Source organism: Diadema antillarum, unplaced genomic scaffold, assembly GCF_040938485.1.
Source record: "Diadema antillarum isolate AM-2024a unplaced genomic scaffold, OU_Dant_1.0 seq00000830_RagTag, whole genome shotgun sequence".
In the NCBI taxonomy this organism is placed as follows: domain Eukaryota; kingdom Metazoa; phylum Echinodermata; class Echinoidea; order Diadematoida; family Diadematidae; genus Diadema; species Diadema antillarum.
In genome coordinates, this window is record NW_027271706.1 from 446,225 (window position 1) to 466,666 (window position 20,442).

Sequence of the window (20,442 nt, forward strand, 5' to 3'; positions counted from 1 at the left end):
ATATGATTTAGATGAACCGCTGGCACACTTGTATCCTATCAACTCAAAGATATCCGGTAGAGCTGGTTTCACTGTATTATACAGCAAGTTCAAACTGTGCCATTAACGAAAACATGAAATCTTGCAGTCAAAAATAAGATAGGGTAAAACTATCAATTGTTATCAATTTCTCGCCATTTATAAGAAGGAAATACATAAGAATTTCCGCTTTGGCGGCCATTTTGGCAGCCATCTTGAATATCTCAAGGTGAATCATCCAGATTTGGATTCAGCATCCTCGAAATAGGGTAACACCATCAATTGTTTTCTATTTCTCATCATTTAAAAGCTAATTCATAGGAGTTTCCGATTTTAATTGGCGGCAATTTTGGCTGCCATTTTGGCGGCCATCTTGAATATCTCAATACCTCCAAGGATGCAAGGGTTGCATCATCCAGATTTGGATTTGGCACCCTTGAAATAGGGTAGAACCATCAAATGTTTTCAATTTCTCACCATTTAGAAGGAAATTCATGGGAATTTCCGGTTTTAGCGGCCATTTTGGCGGCCATCTTGAATATCTCACAACCCTCAAGGATGCAGGAGTTGCATCATCCTGATTCGGATTGAGCACCACCGAGCTAGGGTAAAACCATTAATTGTTTTCAATTTCTCACCATTTAGAAGGAAATATATAGGAATTTCCGGTTTTGGCAGGCATTTTGGCGGCCATCTTGAATATCTCAAAATCTTCAAGAATGCAACAGTTGCATCATGCAGATTCGGATTTGGCACCCTCGAAATAGGGTAAAACCATCAATTGTTTTCAATTTCTCACCATCTAGAAGGAAATACATGGGAATTTCCGGTTTGGGCGGCCATTTTGGCGGCCATCTTAAATATCTCGAAACCCTCAAGGATGCAAGAGTTGCATCATCCAGATTCGGATTCAGCACCCCCGAAATAGGGTAGAACTATCAAAAAACATTGGGTGGACGGTAAAACAAGGTTAGGCCCAAAAAGTGGCTTTGGCACCCAGACTATTTTGTATTCTTCTAGCGAGGTTTTGTAAAACCAAAGTCTATTTTGAGTTAAATAAACCCTAAATAGACTGCAGTCTAAACCGAATTAAACTGCAAATTCATTAACGAGTTTGGCAACAATAGTAAATGAAGAAGCTCTTCGAGTATTTTAATTGATTAGTAAAGGTAGTGTATCAGACACATTAGTATGTCTGTATATCAATTGTGCATATATCTAAATATGCGTGCCGTAATTCTAACCGTGATCATTCAGTATACGGCTGGTAGTAGCGTTTGCTTGTACCAAAGAATTAGGTACTGGCCTAGCCTATCAGGTATCAGTATGGCATACTACGAGTAGTTGTAAGTATATACACGTATGGCGCATAAAATATCATATCATGAGACGCGTGGTAGCGCGATTCCTAGCTACCGACCGCCGCGCCGGCATGGCGGCATGGTTATAGGCTGTATGTAGCTAGGTTTATCCAATGTGCGTTTTGCATGCTGGTCGTCGAACGAATCGTGAATTCGGAACGGGCGACCAAACCAGACCTCGAGGTAGGTAGTAAGCTCTCTTTCAAGAAAGCGCGCGCTTAAACACACGAATAACGCATGTGAGCATAAAGTGGGAATAATTTTAATATCCATATAACGAAGTTGTTTAGAATGTAAGTACATGTCGACCAAATGGTGGTGCATGACGTGTATTGCATTGAGTATTAATGTGGCTACCGCGCTGTGTGTATTAAGCCGGCATATCCATGCCCCTAAACCATAGCGCTACCGCGTATGGATAGGCGTCTCGTAGGCCTGCTGATACGTAGCCTTCTGTACATCTCCACAATCACGCCTCACATGCGTTTGGCTCTGTGCTTCATAGGCCTACATTGCATTGATCATTTCGTTATTATCTTTCTTGCCTTTGCAGGGCATCTTTAGAATTCAGCCATCGATAGTTAGACTCAAATTAAACTGAAATCAAACCTTTTCCCAGTAGGTTTAATTTAAACCTGATTTAGACTACAGCCGGGTTTAGTGGAATACAAATCAAACCTCCCACTAAAGTGTGTCTAAATTTAGATGCTTTAAACCGTTTTTAAACCCACTTTAGACCAAACATTGGTTTCAACTCCGTTTAAGCTTTTAGCAGAAAACGGGCCTTGCTCTTTAATTTGCACCTCCCCAATGACTAAAGCCTAGACTTATTCTACATCTACAACTGAACTTTTCCAGGCCGGATGATATTTTAGGGCCTATAGCCATTTTTGCAGCAGGAGATCAACAGTGGTTGATCAACAACATCTTCAACCTCACAGATTGACATTTTAAAATCATTGAACCAGCCTTAGCTTGTACAGCATGTACATCATTCACGGTTACCTTGGAGATACTCTCCACGAATGAAACGTCTGACGAGTCATTGGAATTATCTACAACACTGACTTCGCACACATCTGATGAGTGGACATGGTTTCTTTCGTGACAAGAGTTGCAGAGACGGCCCCAGGCGGGGCACAGCACTTTTCCGATTGGATGCATAGGGCGGCAGACTTTGCATCGTCTTGTTTGTGGTGTGTCTTATTTTATGCCTCCGCCACGAAGTGTCGCCGGAGGCATTATGTTTTCGGGTTGTCCTTCCTTCCATCCGTCCGTCTGTCCTTGCGTCCGTCCGTCCTTGCGTCCGTCCATCCGTCCGTCTTTCCGTCCGTCCGTAATGAATTTTGTGGACAGCGTAACTAAAAACTGTTTAAGGTATCCTAATGAGACTTCGTATGTGTATGCATGAGTGAACGAAGTTGTGCCTATTAACTTTTGGGTGCACATACGCAAGGTCAAAGGTCAAATGCTCAAAATGTCACCTTTTCCCCATTTCTATGCAGTGACAGGAGGTTTTTTCTTGAAACTTGGTATATACATGTAATACCAAATAAAGATTCTCAAGAGAGTTTTGAGTCATGAGGTCAAAGGTCAGAGGTCAAATAAAAATGTTACATTTCATTTTTTTTCTCCATATCTTAGAAATGGTTCAAGGTATCTTCATGGAACGTAGTACATATGCATGTACTAACCAGCAGTGATTACCTAGGGAATGTGGGGGTCATGGGTCAAAGGTGATGGGTCAAAGATCAAGGTCAACTCCTCATAATTTAACTTTTTCCCTCATATTTATGCAATACTTGCCGGATTTTTCTTTAAACTTGATATATACATGTATAACCCAATAGAGATTCTCTGGGAAGTTTCTTGCTCAAAAGGTAAAAGGTCAAGTGAAAATGCTAAATTTCATTTCTTCCTCCATATCTCGAAAGTGAATCAAGGTATCATCCTGAAACTTAGTACAGATCTATGCATGTTCTACCTGACAGTGATTCTCTTGGGAATTGTAGGGTCATAGGGTCAAAGGTCCAGGGGCAAAGGCCAAGTTAAAATGCAAAAATTTTACTTTTTGATAGTGAAATTACACTTTTTCTCCATACCTTGAAAGTTACTCAATGCATAGACTTAAAAAAGGGTCAGAAGTGAAGTAAAAATCCTCAAATCCCCAAATACCTGCGCTCCTAGGCAGTATAGCCATCCATCCAATTAAGTGTAGTTCAAGGAAAGTGAACATTCAACACATTTGTGACAAATATGTGAATGCCAATTAAGTGAAACTCATCCCACATTGTCAAGACATGATTATACCTATTAGGAGAACCATGCATTATGGCGGAGGCATACCAGTCGCCATAGCGACATTTGGAGTTCACCTTTGTACTTTTCTTTCCGCGTAATTTTCTCAAACTTTCGTGATGGCCGCGAAGCAGCAAGAGTGGGTTTCTTGGCAAGTTTGTGGACATATCTATTGTTTGAGTGCTTTCATTTGAGTCTTAGTGGCTTCTATTTTGCAAATGTCATTTGCCTTGGAGAGTGTGAGGTCTAGAGTATCCCTCTCTCATCTAATCACCCCTGACCCCCTGGTTGGAGACAGTCCATGACCAGCTTTTCCTTCATACAGGATCAAAATCCACAACTTTTGCTCATTGTCCGGACAGTTACATGTTTATCAATTGATTTGCCTGCTCCCCGGAAACGTTGAATAAACTTGAATCTCCCAAAGAATTCTCCTGTCTCTCCTAGGAACTGTAGAATGAGTTTGTCAAGGATCACTAGATACACATTGCTTCCATGCTCATTGGCAAACTTTGAACCGTTGTACACACAAACCCCATGAGGACCATGAGGCGCAGAAGTTAGGCAGTTTGATAGGCCTGAGGTTGAGATGATAGGTTTGTCAGGATGAAATAATTGTCCAACATTTGCTTTCAAAGTTTCCATTCCTCTGCTACGACGGGCACCGGGGCATTGGTCAGTAATTGTACACTGGGCTTGATAAAGCATGCCCCACCTTGACTAGTATCAGGGCCTGTAGCGGGACAGCACCAGACAGAGGCGTTTGAGCCAATTGATTCATAGATATGATTCAAGATATTCAGTCTAATATAGTTTTTTTTTCGCTCAATTTCATCAAATTTAGATATTCATTGCATTCAAGGAAACGAAATTTTCATTCAATTTCGCGCCAGCGGGATAAGACGTTCAACTTTGTCCTGCATACAAATTTCAATTCAATTTGTAGGTAAACACCTTCGCACTTTGAAAATCCGAAGTCAATTAACTTAGCCAAGTTCTAGTTCTTTATAATTCTTGCGCAATTTCCTTGGCAAATTCAACAATTTTCCCTGTTTATGATTATATCATTTCATTGTCAAAATCTCCTGTTTAGTTCTGCCAGTTTTACTTTATTCCCTATGAATATGGATATAACACTTACAGAATAGTTATAACTACGAATTTGCTGGCATATGAGAGAGCACATACGAACACAGGTGATGAAAGTGTGATTAAATGTGTAGCTGCTGGTTATTGCTACTGACTCTTATATGCTGTAATGTATGATACCCGGGCACTTTGTGTAATCTTGGGTTGGCTCTTTCTTGTCACGCCACTCTTCCGCCGATCCGTCTCCCGATTTCCACTTCCATTCACACTTCATCATCCGATCATCACACACACTGATGCTCTGTACACACTTGCGCTGCTCTGGCACGATACGGTACTCACAAACTTGCAGCGAATCACAATCAAGTAACTGTGCTGTGGTATTGTCCACTGTGTTCTTTAATGCATCGTTTCACGTCTGACTCACTATTTTCTACACTTGGACACTTGAGACACGATCGAGCATCAATGAAGGTCAACACGATGAATTCTTCACTGCCTGTCTGTTCTACATCCTTACATGATTACCGAGCAGAAAAGGTGAAAAGGTGGAAAGGCGGTACAAAGTGGGAAAAGCAGAAGAAGTAGGTTGAAAGATTGTGCGCCTCCCCCGGGTCACAATCACAGCATCCCTCACCCGTTTCTGTCAGCCAAGTCCTGTCTTCTCTTTATATGTACTGCCTATTATGCCAGTGAGATATATGCGTTTTCAGATTCGACCACAAGGTGGCGCTATTCCTGTTAAATCTGCAGTAACAAAATGTATGCACTATAGATTTTGTGTTTATTCAGGTTTTCGGTTTTATAAATATGTATGAGACACGTTACACCGGGATATTCTTTCTTTAAATAAGTATTCATAATTTTTTACGTCAGTCTCTGAGTCTCTTCAGTCGTCGATCTGTTGACGCGCCAGGCACCTTTGCAAGTTGGCATTTACGTCTGAGAGTGGTTGTACACTTCTCGTGTGTAATGGCGTCGAGATTCTGCAGAGCGGCATCTGTGACGATGTCACAGCGCCATTGCTATTAGGTTGACCCCTGCGGTTTAAGCTGCTTGCCTACCCCAAAACGACACTGACGCTCTGGCTGTGCCAACGGTCTTCTTGACGGAGGCCTTGATGGTGGAGTGAGTCACTTCCAATCATATTGAGAAATGGGGAGTAAGGAGGGAGTAGCTATCTGTATGACGGATTAGGCTCCGTCAGGAAGCTTGGCGCGGACATAAGATGAGATAAATTGAATCATCGACAGGAAAAAAAATTGGTTGCATTCGGCGACAGTTTCACGGGGAAATCATCGAAGCTCTCCCTGGTTACGATTTGAAATGTGATTCTGCGATGGACAAGACCGACGACAGTGGACATCGCAAAATTCACGTGACAATTGCAACCTCGCTGGCCGTGAATTGCCCTCCTATTCGGAATGGTTCCATGACATTTGCTCCTGCGGCAATGCTCCCATGAAATATCTGCACGTTAAGCCAAACACAAATTCTACCCACAAATATTACCCTTACCCTAATACTAATCCTCACATCAAACTAAACCTAAACCCCATCACTAATCCTAAGTCCTTTGAGAAAATAACACCGGATCAATTGTCGCTGGAGCAAATGTCGTGTCACCACTCGGAACATAGCCCCTTGGAGCCCTCCCATGTATACGTCTGGTCCAGATATTGTACCCTGTTTCGTCAATAAATACAGTTAATGCAACGCCATGTTCGAGAAACCATTCAGTATTTTCCTGATTCTAGGCGAATTCCTGTTCGGTATTCCTGCCATCTGGTGCATGTGAAGAGTTCATAAAGTACATTGGATACCCAGAGGATCTCAATCTCCAGAATAATGGCTGCTATCCTTAAATGTCCATTAAGACAAGATTAGACTTCTCAAATAAAGGTAAGAAAACACCCATTTCAGCGACCAGAATACCGATGCTTCATAACTGGCTCTTGTGTGTACGCCCTCTAATTAATGGATGTAAATCCCGTATACAGATATTGTAACAAATGGCATTATGGGAAACGCAGAATGTGTACGTGTCTGATCGAGAATCAAATAAGGGTAACTGCACCATGTTACAAAGTTTCAAAGTTTTGTAGTAAAAGCGCAGAAAAATGCTGGGAAGCATGTAATGCATTGCGTGCCTGGCCCCACCCTCGGCCTATAGGGGTAGTGGTACGTACCTAGTGGTAGGCATACGTAGCTTTGATTAGCCCTGCCATCGCGCATAATCATACGTATACTGCACACAAAGATCCAGACGAACATATCCCAGTCTGTGCGATCGACGCCTAACGATAGTCGGGATCAAGACTCATGCGCTTTGAGTGCAATTTGGAATATTCTTCATAACATTGTTTCTAACTGTATAGAACTCCACATTATCATTAGAACAGTGTTCTGTTATGTCACAAAGTTGATATTCAGGGTATTGATACAATTATTTAAATCTACATTCAAGCAAAACATAAAGTGGACATGAAATCATGTTTGTGGCTTTTCGGCGTTCAAGCAATCACTGCAGCTGGGACGCTATGTATGTGGTGATATTATGCGTTGGCTGTGACATTATTCGTTGTAACAGGCCCCACATTTAGGATGGTGTTTTCCATCGTGTTTTCTTTGTGTTTTTACTCATGCGAAGCAGTTGGCGTCACGTTTTGATGATGATGTGTGCAATGTTTCCTGTAAAAGTAATGACCATACACTCAACAATCTTGATACTGTGCATTATGATGCGATTTGTGCCTGCAAATCATCCTGGCATTATATATAAGGCATGGTTTTCTACGTGATGAAATAACGCGCCAGGGCCCAGTACGTGTTACTTGTTGCACAAGAGTTCAATTGTGTTAGATTTGAGAAGCGTAGACAAACTTTAAGCGATATTTCAGATAATTTCATACCATTGCCGTCCGGCTTTAACACTATAGTTACATGCGGATTAAAAAACAAACAAACAAACAAACAGATGGAATTATATGTAAACTGTCACCATTAATTACTTTCATGTTTTCCACTACTGTGATGAACCAAATCAATGAAACAAATATGTGAAGGGTACGAATGGTATGCGAAACATTGCATTTAGATATATCCAAAAGTAAAACAAAGAGGTCCTGATAAAAGGTGGAAACCACTTTTTATTAGAACCTCTTTGCTTCAGGATATCTCAGCCTTTTCAAAACCGATTTTCATCGAATAAACTTTTAATTCCTCTTAGAATTGTATGCTCTTAAATATTTCATGCAAGTGGTTTCTAATTATCTCGCAAAACGTTAAGATCTGAATTGTCATCTCGGCCAAAACTATACCATCCCTGTAAGTGAAAATATTGGTCCTTTTTTTATTACTGTGCTTTCAAATGTAAATTGCAATACCTATACATCCATATCTCGATTTTTAATTGGACAGAAGAGTATCTCGGAAACACCCTAATTTATCCAAAGGAAAAATTTGCATAAAGATATATATATATATATATATATATATATATAGCAAAAGCTCTTTCCTCCTCATGCCTTATTTCATAATCCTGCTGTGAATTGGGCCTGTAGTTGAGTATATCGGAAGGGTAATGTTACAGTGCTTCTATTTAATTATGATTCATCTTGTCAGGTTTACGAGCCAATCAACGGTACTTTCATCCCATGGATCAGTGGCGCACCACCACTCGCTGTGCCGAACTGTGGGTTCTACGGCGAGTTTTGCATTAAGGAGCATCGACCAGTTGCTCAGATTGCATCCGGGGTAGTTGGTGGGATCGTCTTTATAATCTGCATGGTCCTCATCGCGGTATATAGGTATACATCACCACTTAGTATAAAGAAAACGCGGTCAAAAGTAATTCTAAGGGAGATCGACTACATTTCTATATTTTTTTGATTATATCAAACAGAGCTGCAAATCAACGCTCAAAAGTAAGTTGTCAACTTTTTTTGGATGCATAAAATTTCTCAAGCGATAGTGTGATGTATTGAACACAGTTCCTTCAGCAACTAGAATTCATTTTCATGTGGCGAAAATATAGGGAAATTACTTTCCGTCATTCTTTAACATAGTTTTTACTTCTGCAGCTAAGTGCAATTCTCAGACTCCACCGAACATCAGTGTTGTATCTGACAGATAAAATCATACTAGATATGATGTAAATTATGCTTTGGAAACGTTTGCCGGTTTTATCTTTTTTAGGGGGACTAGTGATGAAGATGAAAAGCACTATGCATTTCTTTTTTACTTTCTCAGTAGTACATGTGGCTTTTGTAACACCCTGTAAATTTTCACTATTTTTTCTTAGAAATGCTTGAGCAGAATTCACGAGGTCTCTTATTACTAGTAAGCCGGCTTTGAAAGAAGAAACAAGCCTTGCAGGCCAGTAGATTTGTAATATGAAAAGATGATATGTTCCAAAATCACGACGTAAAACATTCCATGCCTGTAGAGAAGGTGGTTCGTACTGTTAAATGACTAGTTAAAACGTAAGAACACATAAAATTATTTACCTCACGTTCGTAAAATATGTGACCACTTATGATTTAGTTTTCTTTTGCTGGTGGCCTGTATAGTTAATTTCCTTATTTTTATCCCCCTCACACTTCTGTCATCAACATTCAAACAGATGAGTTTGTGGCAAGTAGGTCACACTGTTCATATGCATGTTGCTTAGTGCCGACGAGCTGCCGCCGTGATATGAATATTTATGTTAAGGTCGCATAAAGCAAAATAGTGGCAGCTTTAGGTCAACTTTGATTGGAACCTATAGAGCACGTCTGTCTATGAAGCAATCCATGAGGCAGATTAATCTTGTCATCACAAAATAAAGATCCTATGTACCATTCAGAAGTTTTCGCGAGCTGTACATAAACGCGTGTTGTTGAAAGCCCTATCTTCTTACAGAGATGTTCTTAACGAAAATATTGTTTAAATGTGCATAAATGGGCTTTCATAAACGAATATGCACATTACTCGAAAAAAAAGAGAACTACGAAAGTAAATTTATATCAGTAACCAATTTTATTCAAGGTCTTTTGCGTTATACAGTATACTTTCCTATTCCATGCAATACAATTGAAGCAGTATCGAAAAAATGTTGTTTCCGTGGCCAGACAGAGATGTAACGTGTATACCAATTTCTTCTTTATTCATTCATTCACTTTTTAGAAACTGGAAGTATGAACAAGAACTGGCCAGCCTCTTGTGGAAAATTGACTACAGTGACATTCAAACAAAACGTCATAATGGATCCACTATGTCCGCGATTAGCAAGGTTAGCAGAACAAAGATCACAATACAAACATAATAAGACGGATTTGATAATAATGCATCAATAAATGGTGATCACCAGCTCTTTTGACCCATGGACACATCTGCGCTATCAAGCAATATTCGAGAATTTCTAATTTTCATGTCAGTTGAAATATTAGTCTGTGTGCTTTGGTCAAACCGGGTAGGTTAGGCAAAACACAGTTGTAACCACTCTCCAAGACAGGAACCTAAGTCAAAACATCCAAACAGTACCAAACGCTTTCACAGAGCTCCAGTTGATTATTTTTGACCAGGAAGATATCGTGTTCAGCTCAATTTTCCCAATTGAAGACAGAAAGTGATATTATGCCTACTAATTTCGTATGGTATAGCTCTTTGTTCATCTTGCTGTAGGGTATTACATAGTTATTGGATATCGACGTAGTATTTTCGGGTGCACGTCACGAGACCGACACCCACGAGTCATACAGCCCACAAGTTATACAGCTCACAAGTCATACAGCCCACGAGTCATACAGCTCACAAGTCATACAGCCCACCAGTTATACAGCCCACGAGTTCGACACTGAGTAAATAAAGCCCACGAGTTCGACATCAAGTAAAATAAGCCCAGGAGTTATACGGCTCAAGAGACCGACACTACACACAAAAGGCTCATGAGACCGACAGTAAGCAAACAAAGCCCACGAGACCGACACTACACTTTAAAGGTCCACGAGACCGACGCTACGCATACAAGGCTCACGAGACCGACATTACGCAAAAGAGGTTCACGAGACCGACACTAAGCAAAGAAGGCCCACGAGACCGACAGGATGAACAGCGCCACCTATAGACCAATAGATTGTTTAGGGTGTCCTGATAATAGCATAGGAAGATATGAGAGATGAAAAAGAAGAGTTGCCAGGGTGTAATCCCATCAGTTGCCCCCCCCCCCCCCGAAATGATCAGGATCTTTAATTGTGTTTGCATGGGTGTGTGTTTGTGACAAAAAAAAAATAAACAAAGTACAGTAAAAGTGTGTAACAGATCTTTCCACAATAAACCTCCGAGGGTGTTGATTTAGTATTAATTAAAAATAAAAAGTAACGGAATCGTCTATTAAGGTAGCATTAGGGATTCGGAAAAAACCAGATGCATCCATGAAAACAGCTATTGTATTTCACGATAAAATGTACTGTTCGGAGGAGAATAACACAAGCCACAAAATTAAGGTGAATCCCTGCGATATAAAACGTTTTAATCAGTAGAATTACATTATAGTTACAGAGAAAATTACAAATAGATCTTACTGCAAAACGTCAGAGCAGGAGGGTAGAATATATCAAATAGAATAAGTAACTAGTGAATTGGGAAAGAGAAGAGGTAAAATTTATACCTTGTCCATCTTCTAGCTAAAAACTGAGAAAGCGTATTAGAAATAGCACGATGGTATTATCAAAGCTCTGAAATTAATCCATACATCGTTATTGTCCTCTTTTAAATTCATTTGTGGTTTTGTCTCTTTTTGGGGGCATGAAGAATACAATTCAATTTTTCTACTTGATAACAATTTCGCTCCCTGACACACTTGCCCCCCCCCCCCCAGAAGTATGTAGAAATACATATTTGATGTCGTTCATAATTATGTAGATGGTCACCATCTTTTAATTGATAGCGTTACGAAATTACACCCGCCAGTATGTTATCTTTCCGTTCATGGAACACCCTGTACAGGTGATTGACATGTAGATGGCGCTGTTTATCCTGTCGGTCTCGTGGGCCTTCTTTGCCTACTGCCGGTCTCGTGGGCTTTCTTTGCTTAGTGTCGGTCTCGTGAGCCTTTTTAGCTTAGTGTCGGTCTCGTGGGCCTTTTTTGCCTACTGTCGGTCTCGTGGGCTTTCTTTGCTTAGTGTCGGTCTGATGAGCCTTTATTGCTTAGTGTCGGTCTCGTGGGCTATGTTTGCTTAGTGTCGGTCTCATGAGCCTTTTGTGCGTAGTGTCGAACTGATGGGCTGTATGACTCCTGAGCCGTATAACTCGTGGGCTGTATGACTCATGGACCTATTATTGATGTCGGTCTCGTGGACCGTATGACTCGTGGGTGTCGGTCTCGTGGGATGCCCCCGTATTTTCCTGCTTTTGCAGCGTTCATAAATGTACTTTGATGGTCTTGATGTTATCATTTAAGTTGATTTTCAAAGTTGATATTCTGTTTTATTTTTTATGTTGCTGTAATAAGAGCAAGGCATTAATAATTTCTGTGTATGTTCTATTACCGGATCACATAGGATATCAGACCAGTTTACGTTAAGTAACTTGAAAAACAAATGCATTTTGTAAACAGCGACATACATAAAGCGCAAAGCGTACTTACTATGTACCTGACAGCTGAATAAGTATACCACTGATCCACGTTTACAGGGAGGAAAGTCTGCATTGATCTTGATTGTTTAGCAGCAATTTGAGTAAATATAGCATATCGTAAGAGTGAACATGGTTACGTTTGTGGAATTAACCGATTATTCTCTGCTATGACGAAATCCAAATGCAATGATATTCAACAGGACAAGATCGTTGATAAGATTTTAAGCTTAGTTTATTTTTGCTATGTTGTCATATTTCACTATGTTAATACCTAAAATTAACAGCTATTGTGAAGCAACTTCCAGATCGATTGACAATTTCGAATGTCTTTTTAGTGCATACATTGTTTATTATATATCTTTACATTAAAATATGGCGACCATATCGAAGTACCTGTACATATCGTAAATTCCATGTGCACCTGTAATGTTCTGACATTATTGGCTCACCTGCACAAAGAGTTCAAGTTAGCTTTTCGATCGTTTTTCGTGAGTTGTCAATTATGCCTTGTCCCGATTTTTTTTTGTAACATTTGTAACTATTCGTAGGGAAAGGAGGTACAATAATGTTCTTATCGTTGAAGTGTTCCCACTGGGGACCAAGGGATTGGCCCAGCATGCTCAAAGTTGAGTGGATTAAAAAGCAAATGCATAGTATAGATATTTTGATATCTAGAACAAAACGTAACCCGTTAAGGACGAGTTATACTCGGGCAAGTGTCTATGGGAAATGCATGTTGTAGCAAAATCAGCCCGTCCTCAACGGTTTAATGATAGCTAACTATACATTTGCAACACACATAGTGAAATAATCATTCGATATGTAAGGTGTAGCACTAAGTATACCGTTCATAGCACTCGATGGTAATTTCGCCCAACCCCATTAAGTATAATGAAAGTGCTTTTTAAAATTTCAATAATTTCGGTGACATCATTGATAGCAATGAACTTTTCACTGAAGTATTTGTCTTCTGTGTTTGTGGGATAGTGTGAAGAAAAAATCAATGCAGGTAGCAAAATTCAGCAAAAATCAAAATATTTCGTTTCGTCCTGTGTCAACACGTATTTTAAAACATGTTATTTGTTTGTACACATTTGTGTTTGTTTCCAGTTAAGCTTGATGACAACCGACAGTCGAAACTCCTTGGACCCCGGCCGGTGTCAGATATTCACAGAAGTTGGAACCTACAAGAACATTTTGGTGGCAATCAAAAAAGTGTATAAAAGACACCTTGATCTCAGCCGATCAGTCAGGAAAGAACTGAAAGTGGTGAGGAAAGACGAGACTTATTGCATGTATGTCGTGAACTTTGTAGTCATGGAAACAAATTCAAACAAACCAGCTCTTGCCCCGTGCGAGCACTGCTATTCAAATACATTTAAATTCATTGGGATCTTCTTACGGTGCCTTACTCTTGATAACATCGAAAACTGAAAATCTTGATACTCATATACAATCATGGAAGAATTTGATAAATAATATATATATATATATATATACTTATAGATAATATATAGATATATAATATGTGACCGTGCACCACAAAACGAACAAAAAGTCGCACCCCTTGATTTTATGTGAGGACTCAAAAAAGGTGAAATGGGTCAACCAAGTCAATCTCGAGTTTTTCATATTTTCTGAAAGAGCTATCCTTCTTCTACACTATTTTTTCAGTTTTGCATCTTAACATGAATGGGAAAGTGTGTTTTTAGCAGTTTGTTTTGTAACCCTTTCTGGGTGAAGAGTAGAATGATCAGGTATGTCTTAGAGGCCGCTTGTCATGTCTTGAAATCCTTTGCAACTTCTTCACTTTCAAGTTTCATAACATTTGAAAGGATACCGCTACTGCTTTGGAAGTTAGCAGTAATCATGGGGAGAATGTGCTGATAGAACATGCTCAATTTTAGCTTAATCTGATAATCCCTTCATTGTTGTTGGTTCGGTGGTTTACATCCTGTGTTTTGTCCCTTTCATGGCAAAGTTAGCACGGTTTGGTAAAGATTAAGCGCTTGAATAGACCGTGTACTTCATAGCGTCTTTTCTCAGTTCACACTTTTCCAGAGTGTGTGCTTTCTTTCAAGTATTTACGTAGGTTAGGGGAGTCCATTTGAATGGAGTTATACATCATTTTAAAGCTTAGAGTCTGCTCTTTTAGAATTTGCCCTCAACTGAAAATCCTTGTCTGGCGACTTTTTGTTGGTTTTGTGGTGCAGGGTCACATATATATATATATATATATAATATAGTGAAAGAAATAAGACTTGAGGCAGACGTTGCTCTCGATCTTGTTCTCCCTTTATATGTATATTATATATATATATAAACTAGGTGTTTCAAAAAACATTTTCCACTTTTGATTCTTAATAATTCAAAAACTATATATCAGACAACACTGTCATTGATATGAGTGATAGCTGAATAGTGTACAATTTGGTTGAAGGTGGTTTAAATATGAAAGGATAAATAAGTTTCATGAAATCCATGATTAATTTCACAGTTAGGTTCCAGACTTTGCTCTATTTTCAACCCTCTGTACAAAATTTCACTTTGCACAGGGGGCAATGGGTGTGTATGGGAGTGTGTGGTTAACACTCTGACAATGGTCCTGAACAATGACCAGGGTTTGAATGCTTCAGTATTCATTCATGAGAAATTCCACTATCACAGCTAGTCTTTATTCAGCCTCTGGCAGTATCTGTGTAAAGTCAAACGCCTGTCGATACTGTCGTTAAGTCGTGTCAGTGCTCTCCCTACTTCTGAAAAACAAAATTACAATGAATACCTTCTGTTCTATAGTAAACGTGGTGGCAGGAAGTAAAGAAAACTAATTAGAGTATATATACACTTGTGTATATGGAGCCTTAAATAAATCTCTGAAACAAATCGCCCCAATGATAAATGCTGCTGAACTCTTTACCAAAAGTGATCTCTTTTTATCGAAAAAGCGAAAAATTTGTCAGACTATTTAATTAGTAGACAGTTGTATTAGAATGAGGAACTTTAGATCATTTATGCTTATTTATATCCCAAATTTAGTGATATGTGAAGCAAAATTTGAAAATGCCAGAATGCCAGCTGAAATGAAATGTGGTGTTTGCAAGCACTTTATCGTGCATGAATTCAGACTAGCAGTGCCCTGGGCAAACCACATGAATTATTGATTAAGCATTCATGTGCCAGGGAGCGCCAGACTGAAGCCTAGTCAACAGGTGGTTCAGGCATGTCCATTGTTCAGGGCCATTGTCAGCACACACTCACATACACATCATTGGTTCCTGTGCCAAGTTCAATTTTTGTACAGAGGGTTAAAATTTGACCAAAATCTGAAACCTTGCTTCAAAATCAATCTTAGATTTAATGAAACTGATTTATGCTTTTACGTGCAAATCACCTTCAACCAAATTGTACACTATCCAGCTATTATTCATATCAATGACAGTTTTATCAAATGAATAGTTTTTTAAATATTTATGATCAAAAGTGGAAAATGTTTTTTGAAACACCTAGTATATATATTCTTATACACATGAGTGAGAACATCCATTTTTGTCCTCCAAGGCACAAAGGTAAAAATTGCAAAATTGGCACGTTTTCTTTCATTTGGAAATGTCCTTCAAGATAACAATGATAACAAAAGACCAATTTAACACAATGAGAGGCATGAATGAAATAGCAAAAATAAGTTTTCACTCTTGTTATCTCCTTACAACCGCAAACAAAATAAAAGTGGGAAACTACAGGGGGAAATAAGAATTTTTTGTCAACTCAAACTTCAAATGACATAGAGAGCAAGGGCACAAAGATGATTAAATGAACAGGATATCTTTATTTCACTCTTTTAATTTAGTGATTTAGAAATTCATAAGACAAATTCAAAACCAAATATTTATTCTCAATTTTCCAAAATATGAGAAATTAATTCAAATTCCTACCACTTTTTGTTTATATTGCTTCTTCTCTCATTTCATTTGAATTTGGATTTGACAAAATATTCTTCATTTTCCTCGATTGTTTCAGCCTTTGTTTATTATTTGGGCTTCAAAGATATTACAGAGATCATAGGTTTATTTCTACAAGTTAATTCATGTTTTTATTGTGTTAAATTTGTCTTTTGTTCTTATTGTTACATGGAAGAGCCGTTATGAAGAGCACACATGAATGACAACTTGTTCATTTTTGCAATTTTGCTTTTGTGACTTTGAAAAGAAAAGCCAATTGAATTACCTTTCATATAATATATAATACATTAACTTTTAGCCAACTATTTTATGAGAAATATAAACTTGAAAAAATATTTATTGAATGTGTATATATGTATATTTATAACTAGAGAAAGAGAGAGAGAGAAGGGGTCCCGACCTTGTACAGAACCAGTGTAGCTCCTTCATTATCTATTCAGTGCGAGAAGATGAAGCGTTCAAGCGTCGTATATACTATATATATATAGATATATATATGTAAAGAGAAATGTGAAATGTATGAGTTTTTCTCGAGTTTAACTGTAGTGACGTTATCGTCGGTTTGGCACATATGGAGTTTTTCAACCATTGTATTGTCGTTGCATTACAGAAAGAAGGTTTTCTTTTTTGCCTATTTAATTTTGATAGCTGTGTTTTGACATTATCCAAAGACAGGTTCAACAATCAACTTCACCGACAATACAATTGTAGGTTGATTATTTTCACCGCCAAATTTACACTGAAAGCCTCCAGAAGAGGAGGGAGCCTATTCCAAAGCCTGGGCGCAGAAGAGGAAAAAGCTGCATCAACTAAAATTTAGATAACGTAAAGCAGGTCAAAACCATATTAAATCCACGCTAGCAGGGTGATCAAAAAAAATGCTGAAACTTGTCCCGGAGGATCACTGTACTGTACACGTCACTGGCCCTGTTCATGAATTGAGAATAAAAATCTCCATTTTAGTAATGACACAAAATGGGTAATATTCAGGGAGCGAGCTCTGCCACGTGGCAGCAGGAATACAGCGCCCTCAAAACAAAACTTGTAAAACTTGTAATTCTTAAAAGTTACACATTGCAAGTAAAGTTAAACAGGACTAACTAGGATCTCACTGGAAACGCAAGCGTTGTCTGCGGATCACGTTTGGGGGCCCATGCGACCGATGATTGAGGTGGAGATCTATATCTAATGCTGAACATGAAAGAGCCTGTGATGACAGAAGCCTTAAATAGCAATCACGAGGTGACTGTCTAAATAATGAAAATTATGACTGTCTACATTGTGATAAGCAATGAGCTACAGACTTTTGTAATCACATTTACATTTGTGCATGTTCATCATAGATACTTTTTTTGTGCAAAGAAAAACACCAAAAAAAAATAAAATTTCCTGTTGAATTCGCATTTTTTATGTGTCTGTAGAATGTCTTTGCATTTGGAGTAGTTACTAATTGGTCTGCAATTGGGTTTGATTTTACAATCCTAATGTAAGGCTGCAATCATTTAGCAATCAATGTGGTCTCTGCTTCGACGTACCTTTTCTAAACTATGATATCCCTAATGCTGACCACGTAAGACTTTGCTCTCGTTTTGGAGCAAGTTTCTCTAACAGGCAGTTTTTCACGTGACATAATACTCAGGGAAGGAGTCAGAGACACAGAAATGCTTTTCATGACGAATCACCATGGTCACGAAATTGGATGTCCTTTCTTTCTGTACTGGGTCGCAATATGCTAAGACGTGCGGACACTATTTGTAATGGTTTGGTTGTTTCCATCGTCAGAAGAAAATTGTCCAAACACTGTTTTTGGCCACGGCCCTGGGTGTTACTAGCAGTAGATTATATTTTAGAGGGGTATGTCGTCTGGCTGCAACACGACTGTCGGTCTGATATGGTGTTGTTTTAATGTTTCACTTGATTTTACTTGAGAAAAACCTCAGTGTTTTCCATGACGAAATGAGGGTCCTTGTTGATGTCGAATTACACGAAAATAACATACTTCTTTAACAAGGTACTATAGTCCATGTCAATGACGTAGTGGACATCATAGAGACTTCTGGCGTTTGATAATTTATTTTTTTAATGTGTATGCATAGTCCACCCGAATATATTTCCAATGTGCTCATGGCCATGGCATCAATGGTGCCAGCGTAGGAACCGTTTCATTGCGGCTTACTTCAATAGAGGTTTTATTTTGTCCTCCAGGTTTACCATACAGGAGTTTGTGCTTAATGGGGAAAAAAAAAGCTGTCGTCGCAACGATTCCACCCTTGGAAAAGTTTGGTATTTCGGGAAGTTGTTCATGACTTCACCGTCTCCTCGATATCATTGTCATTGGCAACCACGTGTGACTGCGAGCAGCCTCTTCTCCTCCTAGATTGCCTAACAATTACCCAATTGCCCTAAAGGAAGTACTCGTTTTCTATGCCCAGGGATACTGCCAAACATTTCAGAGATTTTTTTTTTTTTGTCATCTTCCTTCTCTCTTCATGTTTTCTTCCATGTGTACAGCTGAATGTATGCATTCTTTTTCTTGCCGAGGTGGTTTTATTGTGATATTGTGATAGAATTGTGTTGTAATATCGTTACATCTTTGCTTGCTATGTATGAGCTCCGTTAGTTTACAGTGCGTCTGCAAATGCAAAATTAATCTATGATGACTAATTGATTAACGCTGTTCACTGATTATTGTTCAATAATCTGATCATAAATGGGATTAGTCTGGGTGCCAAAGTCAGATTTTGGGCCTCACCTCATTTTACTGTCCACCCAATGTTTTTTTTTTAATGATTTTACCCTATTTCGGGGGTGCTCAATCCGAATCTGGATGATGTAACTTTTGCATCCTTGAGGGTTTTGAGATATTCAGAATGGCTGCAAAAATGGCCGCCAGAAACGAAAATTCTCATGTATTTTCTACCATAAATAATAGTGAAATATTGAAAACAATTGATGGATTTACCCTGTTTCAAGGATGCTGAATCCAAATATGGAGGACGCAGCTGTTGCATCCTTGAGGGTTTTGAGATATTCAAGATGGCAGCCAAAATGACAGCAAAAAACAGATATTACCGTGTATTTCCTTCTAAATGGTGAACAATTGGAAATAAGCAATGGTTTCATCCTACTTCGGAGTGCTGAATCCAAATCTAAATAATGCATCTCTTGCATCCTTGAAGGTTTTCAGATATTCAAGATAGCTGCCAAAAATGGTCGCCAAAATGGTGGCCAAAATGGCCGCCAAAATGTAATTTCCCATGTATTTCCTTCTAAATGATGAACAGTTGAAAATAATTGATGGTTTCATCCTATTTCGAGGGTCCTGAATCCAAATATGGATGATGCATCTCCTGCATTTTTTTTTTTTTTAGATATTCAAGATAGCCGTCCAAAATGGCCACCAAAATGACCGCCAGAAACGGATGTTAATATCTTCTTCTAAATGGTGAAAAAGGAAAAACAATTGAAGGATTAAACCTTTTTCAAGGGTGTCGAATCCTAATCTGCATGATGCAACTGTTGCATCCTTGGAGGTTTTGAGATATTTTAGATTGCCGCCAGAAACTTGAATTCTTATGTATTTCCAGATAAATGGTAAAAATTAAAATAGAAAAGAAGGTTTTAACCCATTTTCATTGTGCTTAACCCGAATCTGGATGATGCATCTCTTGCATCCCAGAAAAAAATTGTAATATCCAAAATGGTAATCGAAATGGTCCTCAAAAAGTGCAATAGAACTACAGTATCTCGATAGTGAGAAAGATATTTTCGCTTGTATCAGTACTTGACAGTTTACTGTCATGCGGAGATTGTTAAGTGGATTGCACTGAATTGGCATATCGCCAAAGTCAGTCTTCCCTTGTTCATTTTGTTTTGATCTGTTTGATCAAACTACTCCACCTTCCGTACGATAACTCCTTGTCCCTCCCTAAAAACTAAAGTTTCTACAAATAATATTCATATTATTCATGATGCTCATGAGTACTGAGCAGATGAGGTTTCATCGCGCATTCTTGCCCTTACCACAATCTCAAATTTTTTCGCACAAGGTTCCTCCTTTGGCACAATAATAGTCCGCACTGTTTGTCACCATCATCCTG

The 20,442-nt window shown here is 38.8% G+C and overlaps 1 protein-coding gene across 3 annotated transcripts in view; it reads left to right on the forward strand.

The window, feature by feature from the left end:
• Positions 1–20,442, forward strand: part of LOC139740059 (speract receptor-like) — a 527,367-nt gene that overhangs the window by 323,653 nt on the left and 183,272 nt on the right. For all 3 annotated transcript variants that reach the window (XM_071650652.1, XM_071650650.1, XM_071650653.1), the window contains 3 exons: positions 8,391–8,575; positions 9,933–10,038; positions 13,494–13,652. In XM_071650652.1, the coding sequence (XP_071506753.1) occupies positions 8,391–8,575; positions 9,933–10,038; positions 13,494–13,652 (450 nt within the window). The remainder of the gene's footprint in view (positions 1–8,390; positions 8,576–9,932; positions 10,039–13,493; positions 13,653–20,442) is intronic.